The 15,677-nt window shown below is 35.3% G+C and overlaps 1 protein-coding gene across 2 annotated transcripts in view; it reads left to right on the top strand.

The window, feature by feature from the left end:
• The window catches only part of LOC111148361 (family with sequence similarity 172 member A), a 419,289-nt gene that overhangs the window by 23,714 nt on the left and 379,898 nt on the right, over window positions 1-15,677 (top strand). Inside the window, exon 2 of one of the 2 annotated variants that reach the window (XM_022504857.1) lies at window positions 13,403-13,526. The exons of the other annotated variant lie outside the window; for it this stretch is intronic. Within the exon in view, the coding sequence (XP_022360565.1) occupies window positions 13,421-13,526 (106 nt within the window). The 5' untranslated portion in view covers window positions 13,403-13,420. The remainder of the gene's footprint in view (window positions 1-13,402; window positions 13,527-15,677) is intronic. 2 annotated transcript variants of the gene reach the window in all.

Genomic DNA, 15,677 nt, shown 5'->3' with positions numbered 1-15,677 from the left:
TATCATTTATTAAAAAATATATTGTTGATAAATAAAAAAAATTATATTCACCTAGGGCCTATGTGTGATTGTGTGTATATTATGCACTGATTCACAAGTGGCTACCCTATATGTAATGCTTATGCAAGTTATAAATCATAATGATATAATGAACAGCTATAAATTCCCTCAATCCAAGAATCAAAGCACTATTAATAACTAAAATTGACCTTTGTGTCTCTCCCCATCTCATACTCTTCCCACCTTCCCAGAGAGAATCACTCTTCTGAATTTTGTGTTTTTCTCTTGATATTTTTTGTAGTTTTATTACCTGAACTATGAACTATGAATGAACTATGATGCTTATACATTATTTTAGTTTAGTTTGTTTTTGAGCTTTGTATAAATAGTATTACATTGTATGTAATTTCCTGAGAGTTGTAAACTTGATATTATTTGAAAAATTGGAAAATTATCCATATTTTTTAGTGTGGCTGTGATTTATTCACTTTGACTACTATATAGTCAATTAATATATTACAGTAGATTTGCCCTCCTATAATTGGAGAATAGCCCTGTCCAGTTTTGGTTGCCAGACTCTAAGATGGTCCCCAATGATTTCTTCTTCTCCTTTTTTTTTTTTTAAAGATTGTATTTATTTATTTGACAGACAGAGATCATGAGTAGGCAGAGGCAGGCAGGGAGAAGAGGAGGCAGGCTCCCTGCTGAGCAGAGAGCCCAATGTGGGGCTCGATCCCAGGACCCTGGGATCATGACCCGAGCCGAAGGCAGAGGCCTCAACCCATTGAGCCACCTAGGCGCCCCTGATTTTTTCTTCCTGATAGCCATGCCTTTCTGTAGACCCTTCCTGCATTGAACAGGGTTGTCCTCTGTGCCAGTTGAGTGTCAAGGAAGTGGTGATGAGACTTTGACAGCTTTCCCCTTGCTCTCCTGGCTCTCTCTCAAGCCATGTTGTGGTGATCCTCAAGCAGACCTGTGAAGAAGCCCATGAGGGATTCTTCTTTACCTCATTACCTCACTCATGGGCTTCTAACAACAACTGGTATCGATAATTTATCTGTGTGAATGAGTCACCGCTAGCTCTAGCCAGGCCTTCAGATGATTGCAGACCTGGCCAATATATATATATATATATATATATATATATATATATATATATATATTTTTTTTTTTTTTTAAGATTTATTTATTTATTTATTTGACAGAGATCACAAGTAGGCAGAGAGGCAGGCAGAGAGAGAAGGAGAGGAGAAAGCAGGCTCCCCACCGACAGAGAGCCCGACACGGGGCTCGATCCCAGATCCCTGGGATCATGACCCGAGCCGAAGGCAGAGGCCTTAACCCACTGAGCCTCCCAGGTGCCTCCTGGCCAATATATCTTGACTGCAACCTCATGAACCTGATTCAGAATCTCCCAGCTGAGCTGCTTTGAAATTTGTGATCTACAGAAACCATGAGAGATTATGATAAGGGTTTATTATTTTTGGCAACTACATTTTGAGGTAATTTGTTATGCAGTTATAGGTATTGAATAAACCAGCTTTTGTGATGACATGAATATTTTGTGAACATTTACACACCTGTCTCCTCATGTGCATGTATAAGTCCAAGCAGTAAACTAAGATATGGGATTAATGGGTTGAGATGATAAGTTTCATTTGGAAATCTCATGCCAATTTTTCTAATGTTTTTACACTAACTTATATATATATTTTTTTAATGGTGATTGAAATTTTTTAAAGTTTGTATGTTTGTTTGTGTATGTAATCTCTACACCTAGTGTGAAGCTTGAACTTAAAACCCAAGGTTAAGAGTCACATGCTCTTCTGACTGAGCCAGCCAGATGCCCTCACTAATTTATCTTTTGATCAGAAGTGTGAATAGAAATATTTCTCAGATTCCACTCTTTTTAACTTTTGGTATTGTCAGGTTTCTTAATTTTTTCTAGTCTAGGGAATGTAAAATAATATCTCATCACATTTTCATTCCATGCCCCAACATCAAAACAGTAGTCTCCTATATTTTTCCCTAAAGTTTAAAGTTCTGCTTTATTATGCCCTTTGTGCATTCAAAATTGATCTTTGTGTATGGAGTAAGATAGGTATCTTTTTTCTTTCTTCTTCTTCTTCTTCTTCTTTTTTTTTTTTTTACTGCATAGTTAACCAGTTGTCCCAATTATTGAAAAATCTGTCCTTTCCCCAGTGATACGTTAGTATCATCTGTGTCACGTCAGTCTGTTATGTGGATCTGTTTTATAGTTCTGTTCTATAAATCGTTTTGTTTATTCCAATACTAACGACTTACTGTGTTAGTTATGGTGATACCTAGTAAGGCAACTCTTCTATAATGTTCTTCTTCAGGCATGTCAGCTATTTCTGGCTGTTCATCTATAAAACTTTTTGAATTAGTTTTTTAAGTTCTGTTAGGTTTGAATGGAACTGTATTGAATCCATTTATCAGTTAGAGGAAAACTGGTATCTTTACAGTATTGAGTTTTTCTGTCCATGAATATGATATATCTCTTCATGTATTTCTGTCTTCATTTATGTCATTCAGTAACATTTTATCATTTTGTGCATATAGGTTTAACACATCTTTTGTTAGATTTATTCTTAATATGTAGGTTTTAATTTTTTGCATTTATGAATGGTACCTCTTTTTAAAAAACCATGCTTTGTAACTGATTTTTTTTTATAACTGATAGTTGGTGGTATTTAAATACACTTTATTTTTATATATAAATCACTTCAGCCATCTTGCTGAATTCTCTTTTTATTCCTAATAATAGACTTAACTTGTTTTTTGATTCTAGGAAGTCTTATTTCTTGGCTCTTCTTCTTTTGTTTTGTTTTATATGGTCATATTATCTGCAAATAAAAACTTTCCTTTTTCAATTCTGATACGTTTTCATTTACTTTTCCATATTTTATACTAGTAGAACCTCCAGAAAATTTTGATTAGAAGTGGAAATAGTTAAGTGGTAATGATGGGCATTCTTTTCTGGTACCTGATTTTATTTTTTTATTTATTTATTTTTTTTTTTGTAAAGATTTTATTTATTTATTTGTCAGAGAGAGAGAGGGAGAGCGAGCGAGCACAGGCAGACAGAATGGCAGGCAGAGGCAGAGGGAGAAGCAGGCTCCCTGACGAGCAAGGAGCCCGATGTGGGACTCGATCCCAGGACGCTGGGATCATGACCTGAGCCGAAGGCAGCTGCTTAACCAACTGAGCCACCCAGGTGTCCCCTGGTACCTGATTTTAAAGAGAATGTTTTTAATATATTACCATGAAGAGCAGTTTTACTGTATTTCTGTTTTATTTTGTTGAACCTCTTTATTATGTTAAGGGTGTTCCTTTTTTCTTACTTTGCTATGAGTTCTCTTTCAAAAATGAGTATTGAATTTTATCAAATACTTTTTCTGCAGATATTGAAATTATTATTTCTTCCTTAATGATAATTTAGTGAGCAACATTTATAGATATTCTGAGTTTTGTAATATACCTTCTAAGTTTAGTTATTCTCAATAGGAGGGTCACTCAGAGGACATAGCTATAATGTTGGAAGAGAAGTCTAGTTGTAAAATTCTTGACTCTCATGATCATAGGAAGGGATTCTACCACTTTGTGCTTATGTAGACAATAGTAACGAGAGCCATCTGGCATACTGTATTTAAGCATAGGTCTAATAACATAAATGGCTTAACATTCCACAAAGTGCCCTTGTGCTGACGACTTCAGTGCCACAGAGTTAATTTCCTGTAATTAATAGTGTGGCTAAGTAAGGGTTGTCTTTGTTGAGGAAAAAATATTTTATAGAAACCAAGAGGGTTCAAAGCCCTTTGCCTTTGGAACAAGAGAATTTTGTTGTCTTAAATCCTTTGTTAATTTAGGCAAGGTATGAATTGTGTGTATTGTTCTCTGAATGAAGTAAATAACCACTGTAATTAATATGGTAGTTTAAAATGATGACTTGAGATTTCAAATTCCTAGCTCTCTTTTTTTAAGATCAGATTTTGTAGTATCACCAACAATATAGAGCCTCCCCAAATCTTTCTGAATTCATTGCCTCTTGGTTCCACGATTAGGTGTTGAAATATGGTACAAACATGAAATTCTAGAAAGTACTATCACTTTATAAAGAATTGGGAAATTCTAGTAGTGAAAAAAAATCTATTCTGAAGGCACTTAAGTGATGGCATTCATTGTTATTAATAAATTTAGGTAAAATCAGGCTTCACAGAGATTTTCCCCTTAAGTAAACAACAAGGAATGCACTGTCAGTAGCACTGATAATGAGTGGTATTTAAATGCCTCATTTGCAGTACAGTTGTGGTCTTCACAAAGCTTAACTTTACCTTTAAACTTTGTTGCTGTTATTAGTATAGCTTACTGGCATTAAGAGTAAATTGCTTGATTATATGCTTAAATGCTTTAATTTTTGTTTGTATAGCAAATGGTATGTTTCTAACTTTGAAGTATAAGCTAATACAATATGTGGAATCAGTTCTGATAATAATAATAATAATAATAATAAAGCAGTTATTACTAAATTTCATTCCTTGTTAGAAATTGGGTAAAATTGGGGTGTTATTAAGTGGTGTGTGGTCAAGGAATTAACTAAATCATATCCAAAGTAAATCAGTGAATCACTGGAAGGGGTATGTATGTAAGGAGTAGTGACAGGCCAGGGAAGTAAATTACCACTGACAGAGAACCCACAATGCACAGAACCAGAAGCAGCTAGATGAGAGCACTCTAATTTATAAAAACTTTATATATGATGTTTACCTTTTATACCTAGGAAGTACTGAGTTTGCCCCTTATGTCTAAGTAGAGCAGGTTGCCAGCCTGGCTCTGATGGGAGGGATGGTAGAGTGGTAGGGACGTTTGAAGAGAGAAGTTCTTTAAATGAGTCTGCCTAAAGTCCACTTAGCACTCTTGTTTCATAAAAGGAATAGAGAAGAGAGTGCATTGTGCCTTGATGTTTGGCATTACAGCTGTAGAGAGGAGATGGAGTGAGAGAACCATTTAATACTTAGTGAGGTACACTATTCCAATTTATCTCTTTTGGACTATTGGAATCATCAACTCAAAAAGAAACCTCATACCCATTAGCAGCCACTCTTTACTCCCTCCCCACCCCCAACACCCAAAACACATTAGTCTACTTTCTCTTTCTATGGATTTGTCTATTCTTGTCATTTCATATAAATGGAATTATATGTGGTCTTTTGTAGCTGGTTTCTTTCACTTAATGTTTTCGAGGTTATTCATGTTGGAGCATGTATTAATTCTTAATTTTTATTAATGAATACTATTCTATTGTATGGATATACCATAATTTGTTTATCTAATCATCACTTAATAGACATTTACTTTCTGGGAATTATGGTTAATGCTTTTAGGAACATTTGTGTAGAAGTTTTGGTGTGGACATGTGTTTTCATTGCTCTTGGTTATATACCTAAAGTGGAATTGCTAGGTCATGTGGTAAATCTGTTTAACATTTTAAGGAACTGCCAAACTTTTCTAAAATGGTTGTATACCAATGTACATTCCAGCTAACAATGTATGAGGGTTTCAGTTTCTCTACATTCTCACCAGTACTTGTTACTGTCTTTCTTGTTGATTATAGCAATGCCTTAGGGTGCGAAGTGGTTTCTTATTGTGGTTTTGATTTTCATTTTCCTAATACTAATGATGTTGAGCATATCTTTTTGTATTGTGCTTTTTAGTCATTTGTATATTTTCTTTGGAGAAATGTGTATTCATTTCCTTTGTTCATTTTTAAAATTAGGTTATTTGTCTTTATTGTTGAGTTGCCAGAATTCTTTATATATTCTGGATACATCTTGTCTCTTTAACATACAAAGTTTTTTGTTTGATTGTATGTTTGTTTTCCTTTCAAAAAAAAAGTATTTAGAAAAGTACATTGTGACAGCTTGGATTTTTCAGAAGCATGTGCTGAAGTAAAATTTGGAGTGCAAGATGTTTATTAAAGACCAACACTTAGGGAAAAAAGGAGGACAATGGGATTGGTTGGAGGGAGAAGTTGAACTTAATGCAGGTCTGACCAAAACCTCCACCAACCTGATGGCGAGCTCTGGAGCAAACATTGCTTGGAGTTGTCTTGCATTAGTCCGAAATGGCGGGGCCTCCATATTCCCACTTGACTCAGTCAGTGACTAAGCCAGTCAGCCTAGGAAAGGCTTGACCTTGAGTGAGGCAACTCAGCACCTGAGGCAGACTCTGATGTGGGTAACAGTGGGAAGCTTTTTGCTAACTGTACTCCCTGCCGCTGAGCAGCAAGTTACCCTTGAAGGAGGCATCTGGGCATGGGGTTCACTTTAGTGTCTATCACATGCATATTATATTTTAAAAATCTAAGTTGAACCTTGAGTTCACATAATTTAGCAGAGATCCTGGTAAGCATATATATAGAATGAGAAAATTTGATGTAGGCTTTGCATGTAAGTTATTATTGCTATTTCATAGTATTGGCAACTTTGAAATCTTATGAGTATAATTAGTTTCTACTAGTTTAATTTGTCCTGGAGTTATGTATTTTATTATATTGTTTATGTTATACCATAGAATTCAAGTTCTCTGAAGTAGCTTATGTGACATTTATACTTGACCCATATAAAAGAGACTATTTTTTCAAGATGACTTTGTTTTTCCAAATTTTTGATTGTATCCTTTTGAGAATTGTTTTTGTCCTTAGCCATACCTCTGCCATTTCCACTCCACATTATGAAAACTTCATATTAGACTTCTTAAATTCCTTTTTTTTCTTTTTAGGGGATTCAAAATCAAGAGTTATCTTAGTCCTCATTTAATTTCTTAGTTTGAGTTTTAGCATTGTTTTGAAGTTATTCTAAGGATTTCATTCTAGCCTTGTTGAGTTTGTCTTTTTGATAGGTACAAAACATTGTGAAACCTATCCTGATGACTTCCAATTTTGGAACCTCTTAAAAAGGCACAGTAGTGCATTTTCAGTTTCTTCTAAAATATTTCTGTTTGGCATTCCTTAACTTCTGACTCTTTCTTTAGATACTTGATTTTCCAAAGTATTGGTATGATGGAAATGATGAGCAGTAATTTTTATCAATCTTAATTCTGAACAGCAAACCAAATAGACTGAGACAATTTTCGTTGACATGTTTCATCTTTATATAATTAACTATGTCCAACTTGCTCAGACTCCAAATTGTAAGACTTCCTGATAATTAGTACACGAAAGGGTACTGATAGCATACTATCATAAACTAGAAATTGAAACTGTAAAGTTTAAGTAGTTTGACTCCACCATGCAGGTAGAGGAGCTTGTTTTAAGAGCTTCTAAGCAGGAGTCAGAAGACTGGAGTTAGAATCCCCATACCATCTGGGATGGCTGAGCCAAGTTATTTAGCTTTTCAAAGCTCAGGATGCCTCATCTCTGTAAAATGCAGATATGTCAACTTCTCCTACCCCGACAGTGGTGGTGATGACCTACTAAAGTAATGTGTATGAAAGGACTTGGTAACTTTTTGACTAATATATGCTGTTGGGAAATAGAACAGTATTCTTTGAACAAACTTTTATCTAAATGAAGGTAGAATTCCCATACTTGAACATTTTCCAGACACACATTTTAATAATATTAGAAAAAATATGAACAAATTATATTTTAAAAATTTAAATTTCATTATGATTATCTTTAACGTAGAGTCTTAGAAACCCAAGTCAGCTCAACAGGTTTTTTGGTTTTTTTTTTTAAGATTTTATTTATTTATTTGACAGACAGAGATTACAAGTAGGCAGAGAGGCAGGCAGAGAGAGAGAGAAGGAAGCAGGCTCCCCGCTGAGCAGAGAGCCTGATGTGGGGCTTGATCCCAGGACTCTGGGACCATGACCTGAGCCGAAGGCAGAGGCTTTAACCCACTGAGCCACCCAGGCGCCCCCAACAGGTATTTTTAATGGGGCTTTATTATTTCTATTTAGAACTCATCCAAATGGCACACATCAGAAGTTTCTCATTCCTGGGGTGCCTGGGTGGCTTAGTGGGTTAGAGCCTCTGCCTTCGGCTCGGGTCATGGTCTCAGGGTCCTGGGATCGAGCCCCGCATCAGGCTCTCTGCTCCGTGGAGAGCCTGCTTCCTCCTCTCTCTCTGCCTGCCTTTCTGCCTGCCTCTCTGCCTACTTGTGATCTCTCTCTGTCAAATAAATAAATAAAAAATGTTTAAAAAAAAAAAGAGAGAAGAAGTTTCTCATTCCTATAAATTGTACTGATTTGGGTACCCTTTATGTGTGGTGTTTTTTTTTTTTTAAGATTTTATTTATTTATCTGAGAGAGAGCATGAGAGGCAAGAAGGTCAGAGGGAGAAGCAGACTCCCCATGGAGATGGGAGTGCGATGCGGGACTTGATCCCAGGACTCCAGGATTGTGACCTGAGCTGAAGGCAGTTGCTTAACCAACTGAGCCACCCAGGTGCCCCCCTTTATGTGTTTGAGTACAAATTAATTGGAACCCAACTATGTTTGAAACGATGTGGATTACTAATATTTATAGACAAATTTATAGTTTTCAACATAATTTTATATACCTTTTTTTTTTTTGAAGATTTTATTTATTTGAGAGAGAGAGTGGGAGAGAGCACGAGAGCAGGGTGAGGGACAGAGGGAGAAGCAGACTCCTCACTTAGCAGGGACCTCAGTGTGGGACTCAATCCCAGGACTCCAGGATCATGACCTGAGCCGAAGGCAGCTGCCTAACTGACTGAGCCACCCAGGCACCCCTGTATACATTCTTTGATAAAATCTTCATAATTGCCCTGTAAAAGGAAAGTGCTCTTATTTTCTTTGTTATTCCTATAACTTAGGTTAGGAAAGTTAAGAGTTTCACAAGGTCACCCAGCTACTAAGTGGTGGAATTGAGATTAAAAAGCTGACTTTCTCATTCCAGTCCTTCTATATGATATTGTCTGATAAACTAGGGAATTATTTTAAAAAGGATTAGATTAGAATCAGGTATTCCTTCTCTGAGCTAAGCCTTGAGCCAAGTGTAGATAGCATTCTCTATAGGAGCTGGCATTTTCTATGTACCAAGAGCCCATATTACTCTGGGCTTTGTCTTCCATGTCTGCTCTTCCTGATGCCCTCGTTCCTCAGTCTTTTCCCTAGTGCCCATAAATGTCTACATATACACACATGCACACATATACACACTCCAAAACACATTTTTTGTGTGCTGCAACCTTGAACTATAAGCTATTCAGGATTATTATGTAATGACCTTTGCTGATGAGCAACTTCTGAGTAATAGGGATATTTTAACTGTAATTTGGGTAAATCCTTTGGTTTCTTGAAAATCTCTGTACCAATTCACTTACTGTACTTTCTTCCACAAGTAAGCTATTACGAGCTGGATATCCAGAACCTGACTTAGTAAGCATAGATTCTTTGAGACCAAACCAGCTCCAAAGGTCATGGGGAATTAACCCAGTTTTACTTGTCTGGTGATATATTTTATACTTTCATCATTATACTCAGAATGTGAGGTGGAAAGGCCTTCTATTGCAAAATCATCTATGTCTAGTTCCTATTTAATACCTACCTAAAAACAAACAGATGTAGAAAACTTAGGCATCTGTGTATTTTCCTATACATATTATAAGTGCTTATGCCATATTTTGAGCAAACAGGGCAACTAAGAAATGTTCTACTGTTTCATGTTTTGAAATGCTGACTGGATAAAGATTACAGATGACAAGTTATTTATAGCTTTATTTATACATACTGGGTTCTCTGTTGGAATCATAGGAGGAAAGAAGATATGATAATTGCTTTGTGTAGTTCACAGAATGAAATTGCGAACTGAGATGTTTTGAGTCTAGTTTATACTATAACCATTTCTAGGAAACCATATTTAAACAGCACTGGTTATCATGAAGTATACAACATGTCAACTGTGTCCCAATTCGCATCAGTAAAAACCTTCTACCACTTTATTCCCTATAACCTAACCTCCATCAGATAATACTAAATAAACTATGTTGAGTGCACATATTAATATATATCAAATGTATCAAACGGCTTGCTGACTGCATTTTCAGTAGTGTTTATCTGTGGTCATGCAGGTTATAACTCTGAATTTTTATCAGGAAAACTAAATTGAGAATTTATAATATTCCTGATTTAGCTTCACCAGCTGTGCCACAGCCATGGAAAATAACTTGAGAGGGTAAAAATCTAACAGTGAGTAAGAGAGCAATAGACAAATTGCTTTTGCTTCATGCTTACCTGCTTTGCATCTGCTGCTAGAAGGTTAAGGATCACAGATAATAATTAGTAGTCTCTTAATTTATATATCATCACTTCAGCAAATTGTGTCATGTATTTTTTGGTTATCTCATAAAATAAGAATATGATTATTAAATGCTGTGTAATTTTGAGAGTCTTAAAAAATGATTCTTTAAAATGTGCATTTTCTTTTTTTCCTCTATCTTTTACTCATTCATTTTTAAATTCAACAAATATCCAGTGAGTTCTAAACATGCCAGACATGTGCTGGGGATAGACATGGTACCTGTCCTCAGGGAGATTAAAATCTAAAAGGGTAATGTGTTATTAAACATTGTACAGTATATAGAGCTTTTTTTCCCAAGGGGTTTTTTTTTGTTTTTGTTTTTGTTTTTTTTTTTAAGATTATAATTGACACATAACACTATGTAAGGCTAAGGAGTACAATGGAATGATTTATATAGGTACATATTGTAGAATGATTCCACAATAACATTGGTTAACATATTCATCACTTCATATAGTTAACCATCTTTGTGTGTGTGTGTGATGAGAACTTTTAAGATCTACTCTCTTAGCAACTTCCAAGTATGCAATGCAAGATTGTTAATTGCAGTCACTATACTGTACACTAGGTCTCTAGAACTTTAAACTGTGAATCTTGAAAATTACTCTAGCACCAAAAAATTTTATAATTTCATTCATTAAAACAGTCACAATGAAATAATAGTATAAATTGTTCTGTTTAGAAATCAGACAATTTGGAGCCAATGAAAAGTAACCTAACTCCTTGTATTTAGAGGAAATACTGGGTTGGCAGAGGGATATAGTAAGTAATGCAAGAAGTCCCTATAGATAGTTAATTTAATTGTGGAATTGTTAACAGAGAGCAATGCGTGGGATCTCTCATTATGAACATTTCTCTTCATTTCCTGCTATAGGATGGTGAATAATAAATAGGGAGTTGCTTGGTAAAACCTGTACACAAACTTGTGGGACTTGACAGATAAGACTGATTCCTGCATATGAATAGATAAACTTTAGAACTATTTTTTTTATGTGATGTAATTATCAGTCTAGGTCTTATATATTTTATGTGATGTAATTATCAGTCTAGGTCTTATATATTTTATAAGTAGCTATTTGACAATTTGTTTTGGTAGCTAGAGATTTAAGCTACCACCTGGGCCGTGACCTTGTTCTTTTAATTCACCACTGCACCCTGCTGTCTTATACATCACCTACCATACAAACTGCTATAGTTTCTTGAAGTAATGTAGACACATTTTTGTCATGTACTTTTATAGAGTTTTCAGTTACTTGTTCACAGAAGAAACAACTTCTTTCCTGTTAAGTGAGAATGCCTTCCCAGTCAAAAATATTCTCATATTCTAGTTATTCATATTAGGAAGCCTCCATTGACAAACAGCATTACTGCTAGTAATAGCAGTGATGAGCTATACATACCTACTATAATACTAATTCTCAACCACTATTGCTTGAGCTACATTTTATAAATGAGTAAACTGAAGATTTTGGATATTAAGTGTCTTGTCCCTGGCCACAGAGCTATTATTAAATGATGAAGCTGTGATACATTTATAACAATTAAAAAATACATAAGCCAGCATACATTGAGCACTTAATTATACACATCAGGTACTATACAAAATATTTTACATTTAGCCTCACTGTAACAATATGAGGGAAACATGGTTATCATTGCCATTTTTCATATTTGAAAATAAGGGACAGAGAAGTTAAATAATTTTTCAAGGGTACGTGTAGTTAACGGTGAAGCCAGAAGGTCTTTCCTCTTATACCACCTCCCAAACGTACAGTTAGAATTGATATAAGGGCAATATGATTTATGACTGTTTGGAACATTCATGGTTTAAAATTTCAGTATTAGGGTTTTTTTTTTTTTAATTTTATTTATTTATTTGGCAGAGAGAGAGAGAGAGAAATAGCACAGGTAGGCAGAGTGGCAGGCAGAGGGAGAGAGAGAGGCAGGCTCCATGCTGAGCAGAGAGCCCAGGACCCTAGGATCATGACCTGAGCCAAAGGCAGATGCTTAACCAACTGAAGCATCCAGGCGCCCCTCCGTATTCATTTTTTTAAAGTATTTTCTGCTATACTCTTGATTACGAAAATGCCTCAGTTTGTAAAGATAATTATAAAATATCCCTCTGAATGGAAACTGAACCTTATTTTGTGGATAGCAAATAAATTGGGTTCCTCGATCAGAGGAATGTTCAGTCTCATTTATTGTGATCATGAATGTGGTTTTTATATAATTTCATTAACAGTCATGGATTGACTAAATTAAATTTTTTTCTATTGTATGTGTTGCATTTCTGTCTTTTAAACTTTAGGAATAGTGATTTTTTTTTTTTTTTTTTGGTCTTCATGGGCATCCTGGGGAAAAACCATTGATTTATAGTATAAATGTCTTCCCTTTGGCCAAAATAGAGCAGGATTAGATTTTTAATAAATCATAATTTTATATCATGATTGTTTACTGGGGTACCATTTATAGAGTATGGCTTCCAGACATTGAATTTGGCATAGTTTCATTTTTGAAAGGGCTAATTTTTTTCCCTTAAAGTTGTATTTTGAATTATACTAGAGGTAACTTAGAGTTGCTTTATGTAACTCTTAAGTTCTTTTTTTTATCTTTCTCCTTCTGACTGTCTTTTCTGGGAGGAAGACATTCTGATCTTGTAACTGGCACATGCTTATAGTTTATTTTAAAAGAAATTTCAGGCTTTTGGAATTACCTGAAGATATTTTTTTAAAAAAAATTAGATGATAGAGAACTAAACTTAAATAGGGAGTTTAGTCAGTGACTTTAGGTATCTGTGTTTGGTGACATGAGAGATATAAAGATGACAAAAAGTTGATACCTCTATCCTGGGGCTTGTAATCTGTAGCTGACCCAGACAAATACATAAATAACTATAATGCAAGGCAGGCTATGATAAGTACTGTGGTATAGGCATCAACAAAGTGCAGTGGGAAATCAGAATAGAGAGATTAATCCCAAATGGGAGGATCTAGGAAGTTCTCATGGAGTAGGTAGGATTGAGTAGAGCTTAATTTATTGCTTTCATTCATTCTAGACTGTCTTCTGAAGATTGATGTCTATTTCCTTGAGCTCTTTAATTTTGTTGCCAATTTGGATAAGCATGGCACAAATCCAGCAGGGAGGTCCAGATGAAAAAGAAAAGACTACAGCACTGAAAGGTACATACTTATTTTGCTTTTTCAGGGTATTTTCATTGTGCCTAATGAAGGCATAGGAATATTTAGGTGATCTTCCATTCATTTCAATTCTAAAATAAGAATGTGAGTTTTTAATCCATCTGTAATGGATTAACAACTGTTTCAGTATCTGAGATGGAGTATATACTCAGTAAATAAATCATAAAATCATGTAATTTTATAACTAAGAATTCATAACCCTTTTCTTATCCAAAGTTGTATATTTAATGCTAAAACTAACACTAGGTCTCTTGAGTTAAGACTATTGCCTTTATCATAATTTTTTTGATCAGAATGTCATGCTAGGCTAGGATAATGATCTGCCTAATAATCCAGTATTCTATCTTTGTGGCATTAATTAGGGGTATTTTTTGAAAGGCTCTCCATGTTAACACCTTGGAGGGAATTTACCTTAGACATTCTTTGAGAATTTTGAGTTCTAGACTTTTTTAAGTCTGCAGTCTAAAAGAAGTTTACTCCTAAAATAAGTGTGCTTTGTTGAACTGAAAGATCTCTTCAACGGATTTTCTTAAAGTTGAGATGCCCACTATGCCAGATAATGAGTCTCTTTACTTGTTCAGTGTAGAGTCTTTGTGGTCTCTACGGTGCTTTGCAGGTAATGCCACAGACCATCTTGATTGCAGCCATTTTTCTGAATCCCTCACTGCTGTTCTGTCCTGTTTTACGAGGCTGGATGATAAAGATACCTCAAGAATCTCTCCTTCTACCTTTTATCTCTTTTCATGAAAGCCTGAAGCATATATATGACAACACAGCCAGTTTCTTAGCTCACAATTTGCCTCATCGTGTCCCTGCTTTTAGAGCTGATGTTCTGTCAAGGGGATGGTGTAACTAGCCCTTACCTTCAAATATGGGAAATGGCTAAGAGCATTGCTTTCTCCTGACAAATGTGAGAGATGATGTTGTGTTGGATTAGGGTGGTAACAAAAGAGGATGATGACAGATTCTGTTTATGTTTTGAAGGAAGAGATTACATGATTTTCTGTTGGATTAGACATGGGATGTTAGAGGAGAAATCAAGAAAAATTTGAAGGTTCTTGGCCTAAAAAGCTCTAAGATAGATGCTATGTATTAGATTTAAAAAACTGTGAAAATCAAGTTATGGTGATAATAGTGGAAAGCAAGAGTTAGGTTTTAGACATATTAAATATTAAACTGAGATGTCACTTAAACGGAAAGGTAAAGAAGTTGAGTATGGAGTTTGGGAGAGCATTTGGGTTAGAGATAGAAAATTTTAGGAATCATTAGCATGGAGGTAATATTTAAAGGACCAGAGCTCCTAATTGAGATCACCAGGGATGTCAGTATAGACAGAAAAGAAGAGATCTGTAGATTGAGCCCTGATGCATCTCAACTCTAGGGTCAGGAAGATGAAGAGGAACCAGCAAAAGAAGCTGAAAATGGATTTCTAGTAAAATAGTCTGAGAACCAAGAGCAAGAGAGAGATCCTGAATGCCAAATGAAGAAAATGGGAGTAATTCATTCAGTCATGATAATGATTCAGGTTAGACGAGGACTGAGAAATTACTTTTAGATTTGACGGTGTGGAGGTCATTAGTGATCATCACAACGAGCTGTTTTCATGAATTGGTGGAAATGAAAGCCACATGGGAGAGTTTCCATAGAAAATGGAAAGAGAGGAATTGGAGAAAGCTGTGGAAATTCTGTAGAAGGTTTTAGTGTATGCTTGTATGCTGCTGGAAATGACTAGCACTCTCAAAATAATGGCTGATTTAGGAGAGAGGTGAAGGAATGTGTGTATAGACTCACTGGGTTTCCTAGATAGATTTTTTGTGCATCTTCAGCCTTACTTGATAATGTGAAAATTACATTTTCCAAATAGTCGTTCCAATTTACACTTTCTCAAGCAATATATAAGAGTTTGCATAGGTTTTCTGGATTTTAGAGCTACTAGATGTATCTAAAAAGAGTATGGATAGGGTCTAAAGGTGAAATTGCCTGGATTCAAACTCAGGTTTTTCTGCTTACTGTGAACTAGCTACTTACCTTCTCTGAATCTTTTAATTAATTGGTAGTATAGGAATAAAAAGCCTGGTACACATGAGCTTCTAACAATTAATGAAGGAGTTAAATTGGAAATAATAGAAAATA

Source organism: Enhydra lutris, unplaced genomic scaffold (genome assembly GCF_002288905.1).
Source record: "Enhydra lutris kenyoni isolate GAN:26980312 unplaced genomic scaffold, ASM228890v2 scaffoldscaffold19, whole genome shotgun sequence".
Taxonomy (NCBI): Eukaryota; Metazoa; Chordata; class Mammalia; order Carnivora; family Mustelidae; genus Enhydra; species Enhydra lutris.
Note: the sequence above shows the minus strand (reverse complement) of the source record. Positions and strands in the feature narration are given on the sequence as shown.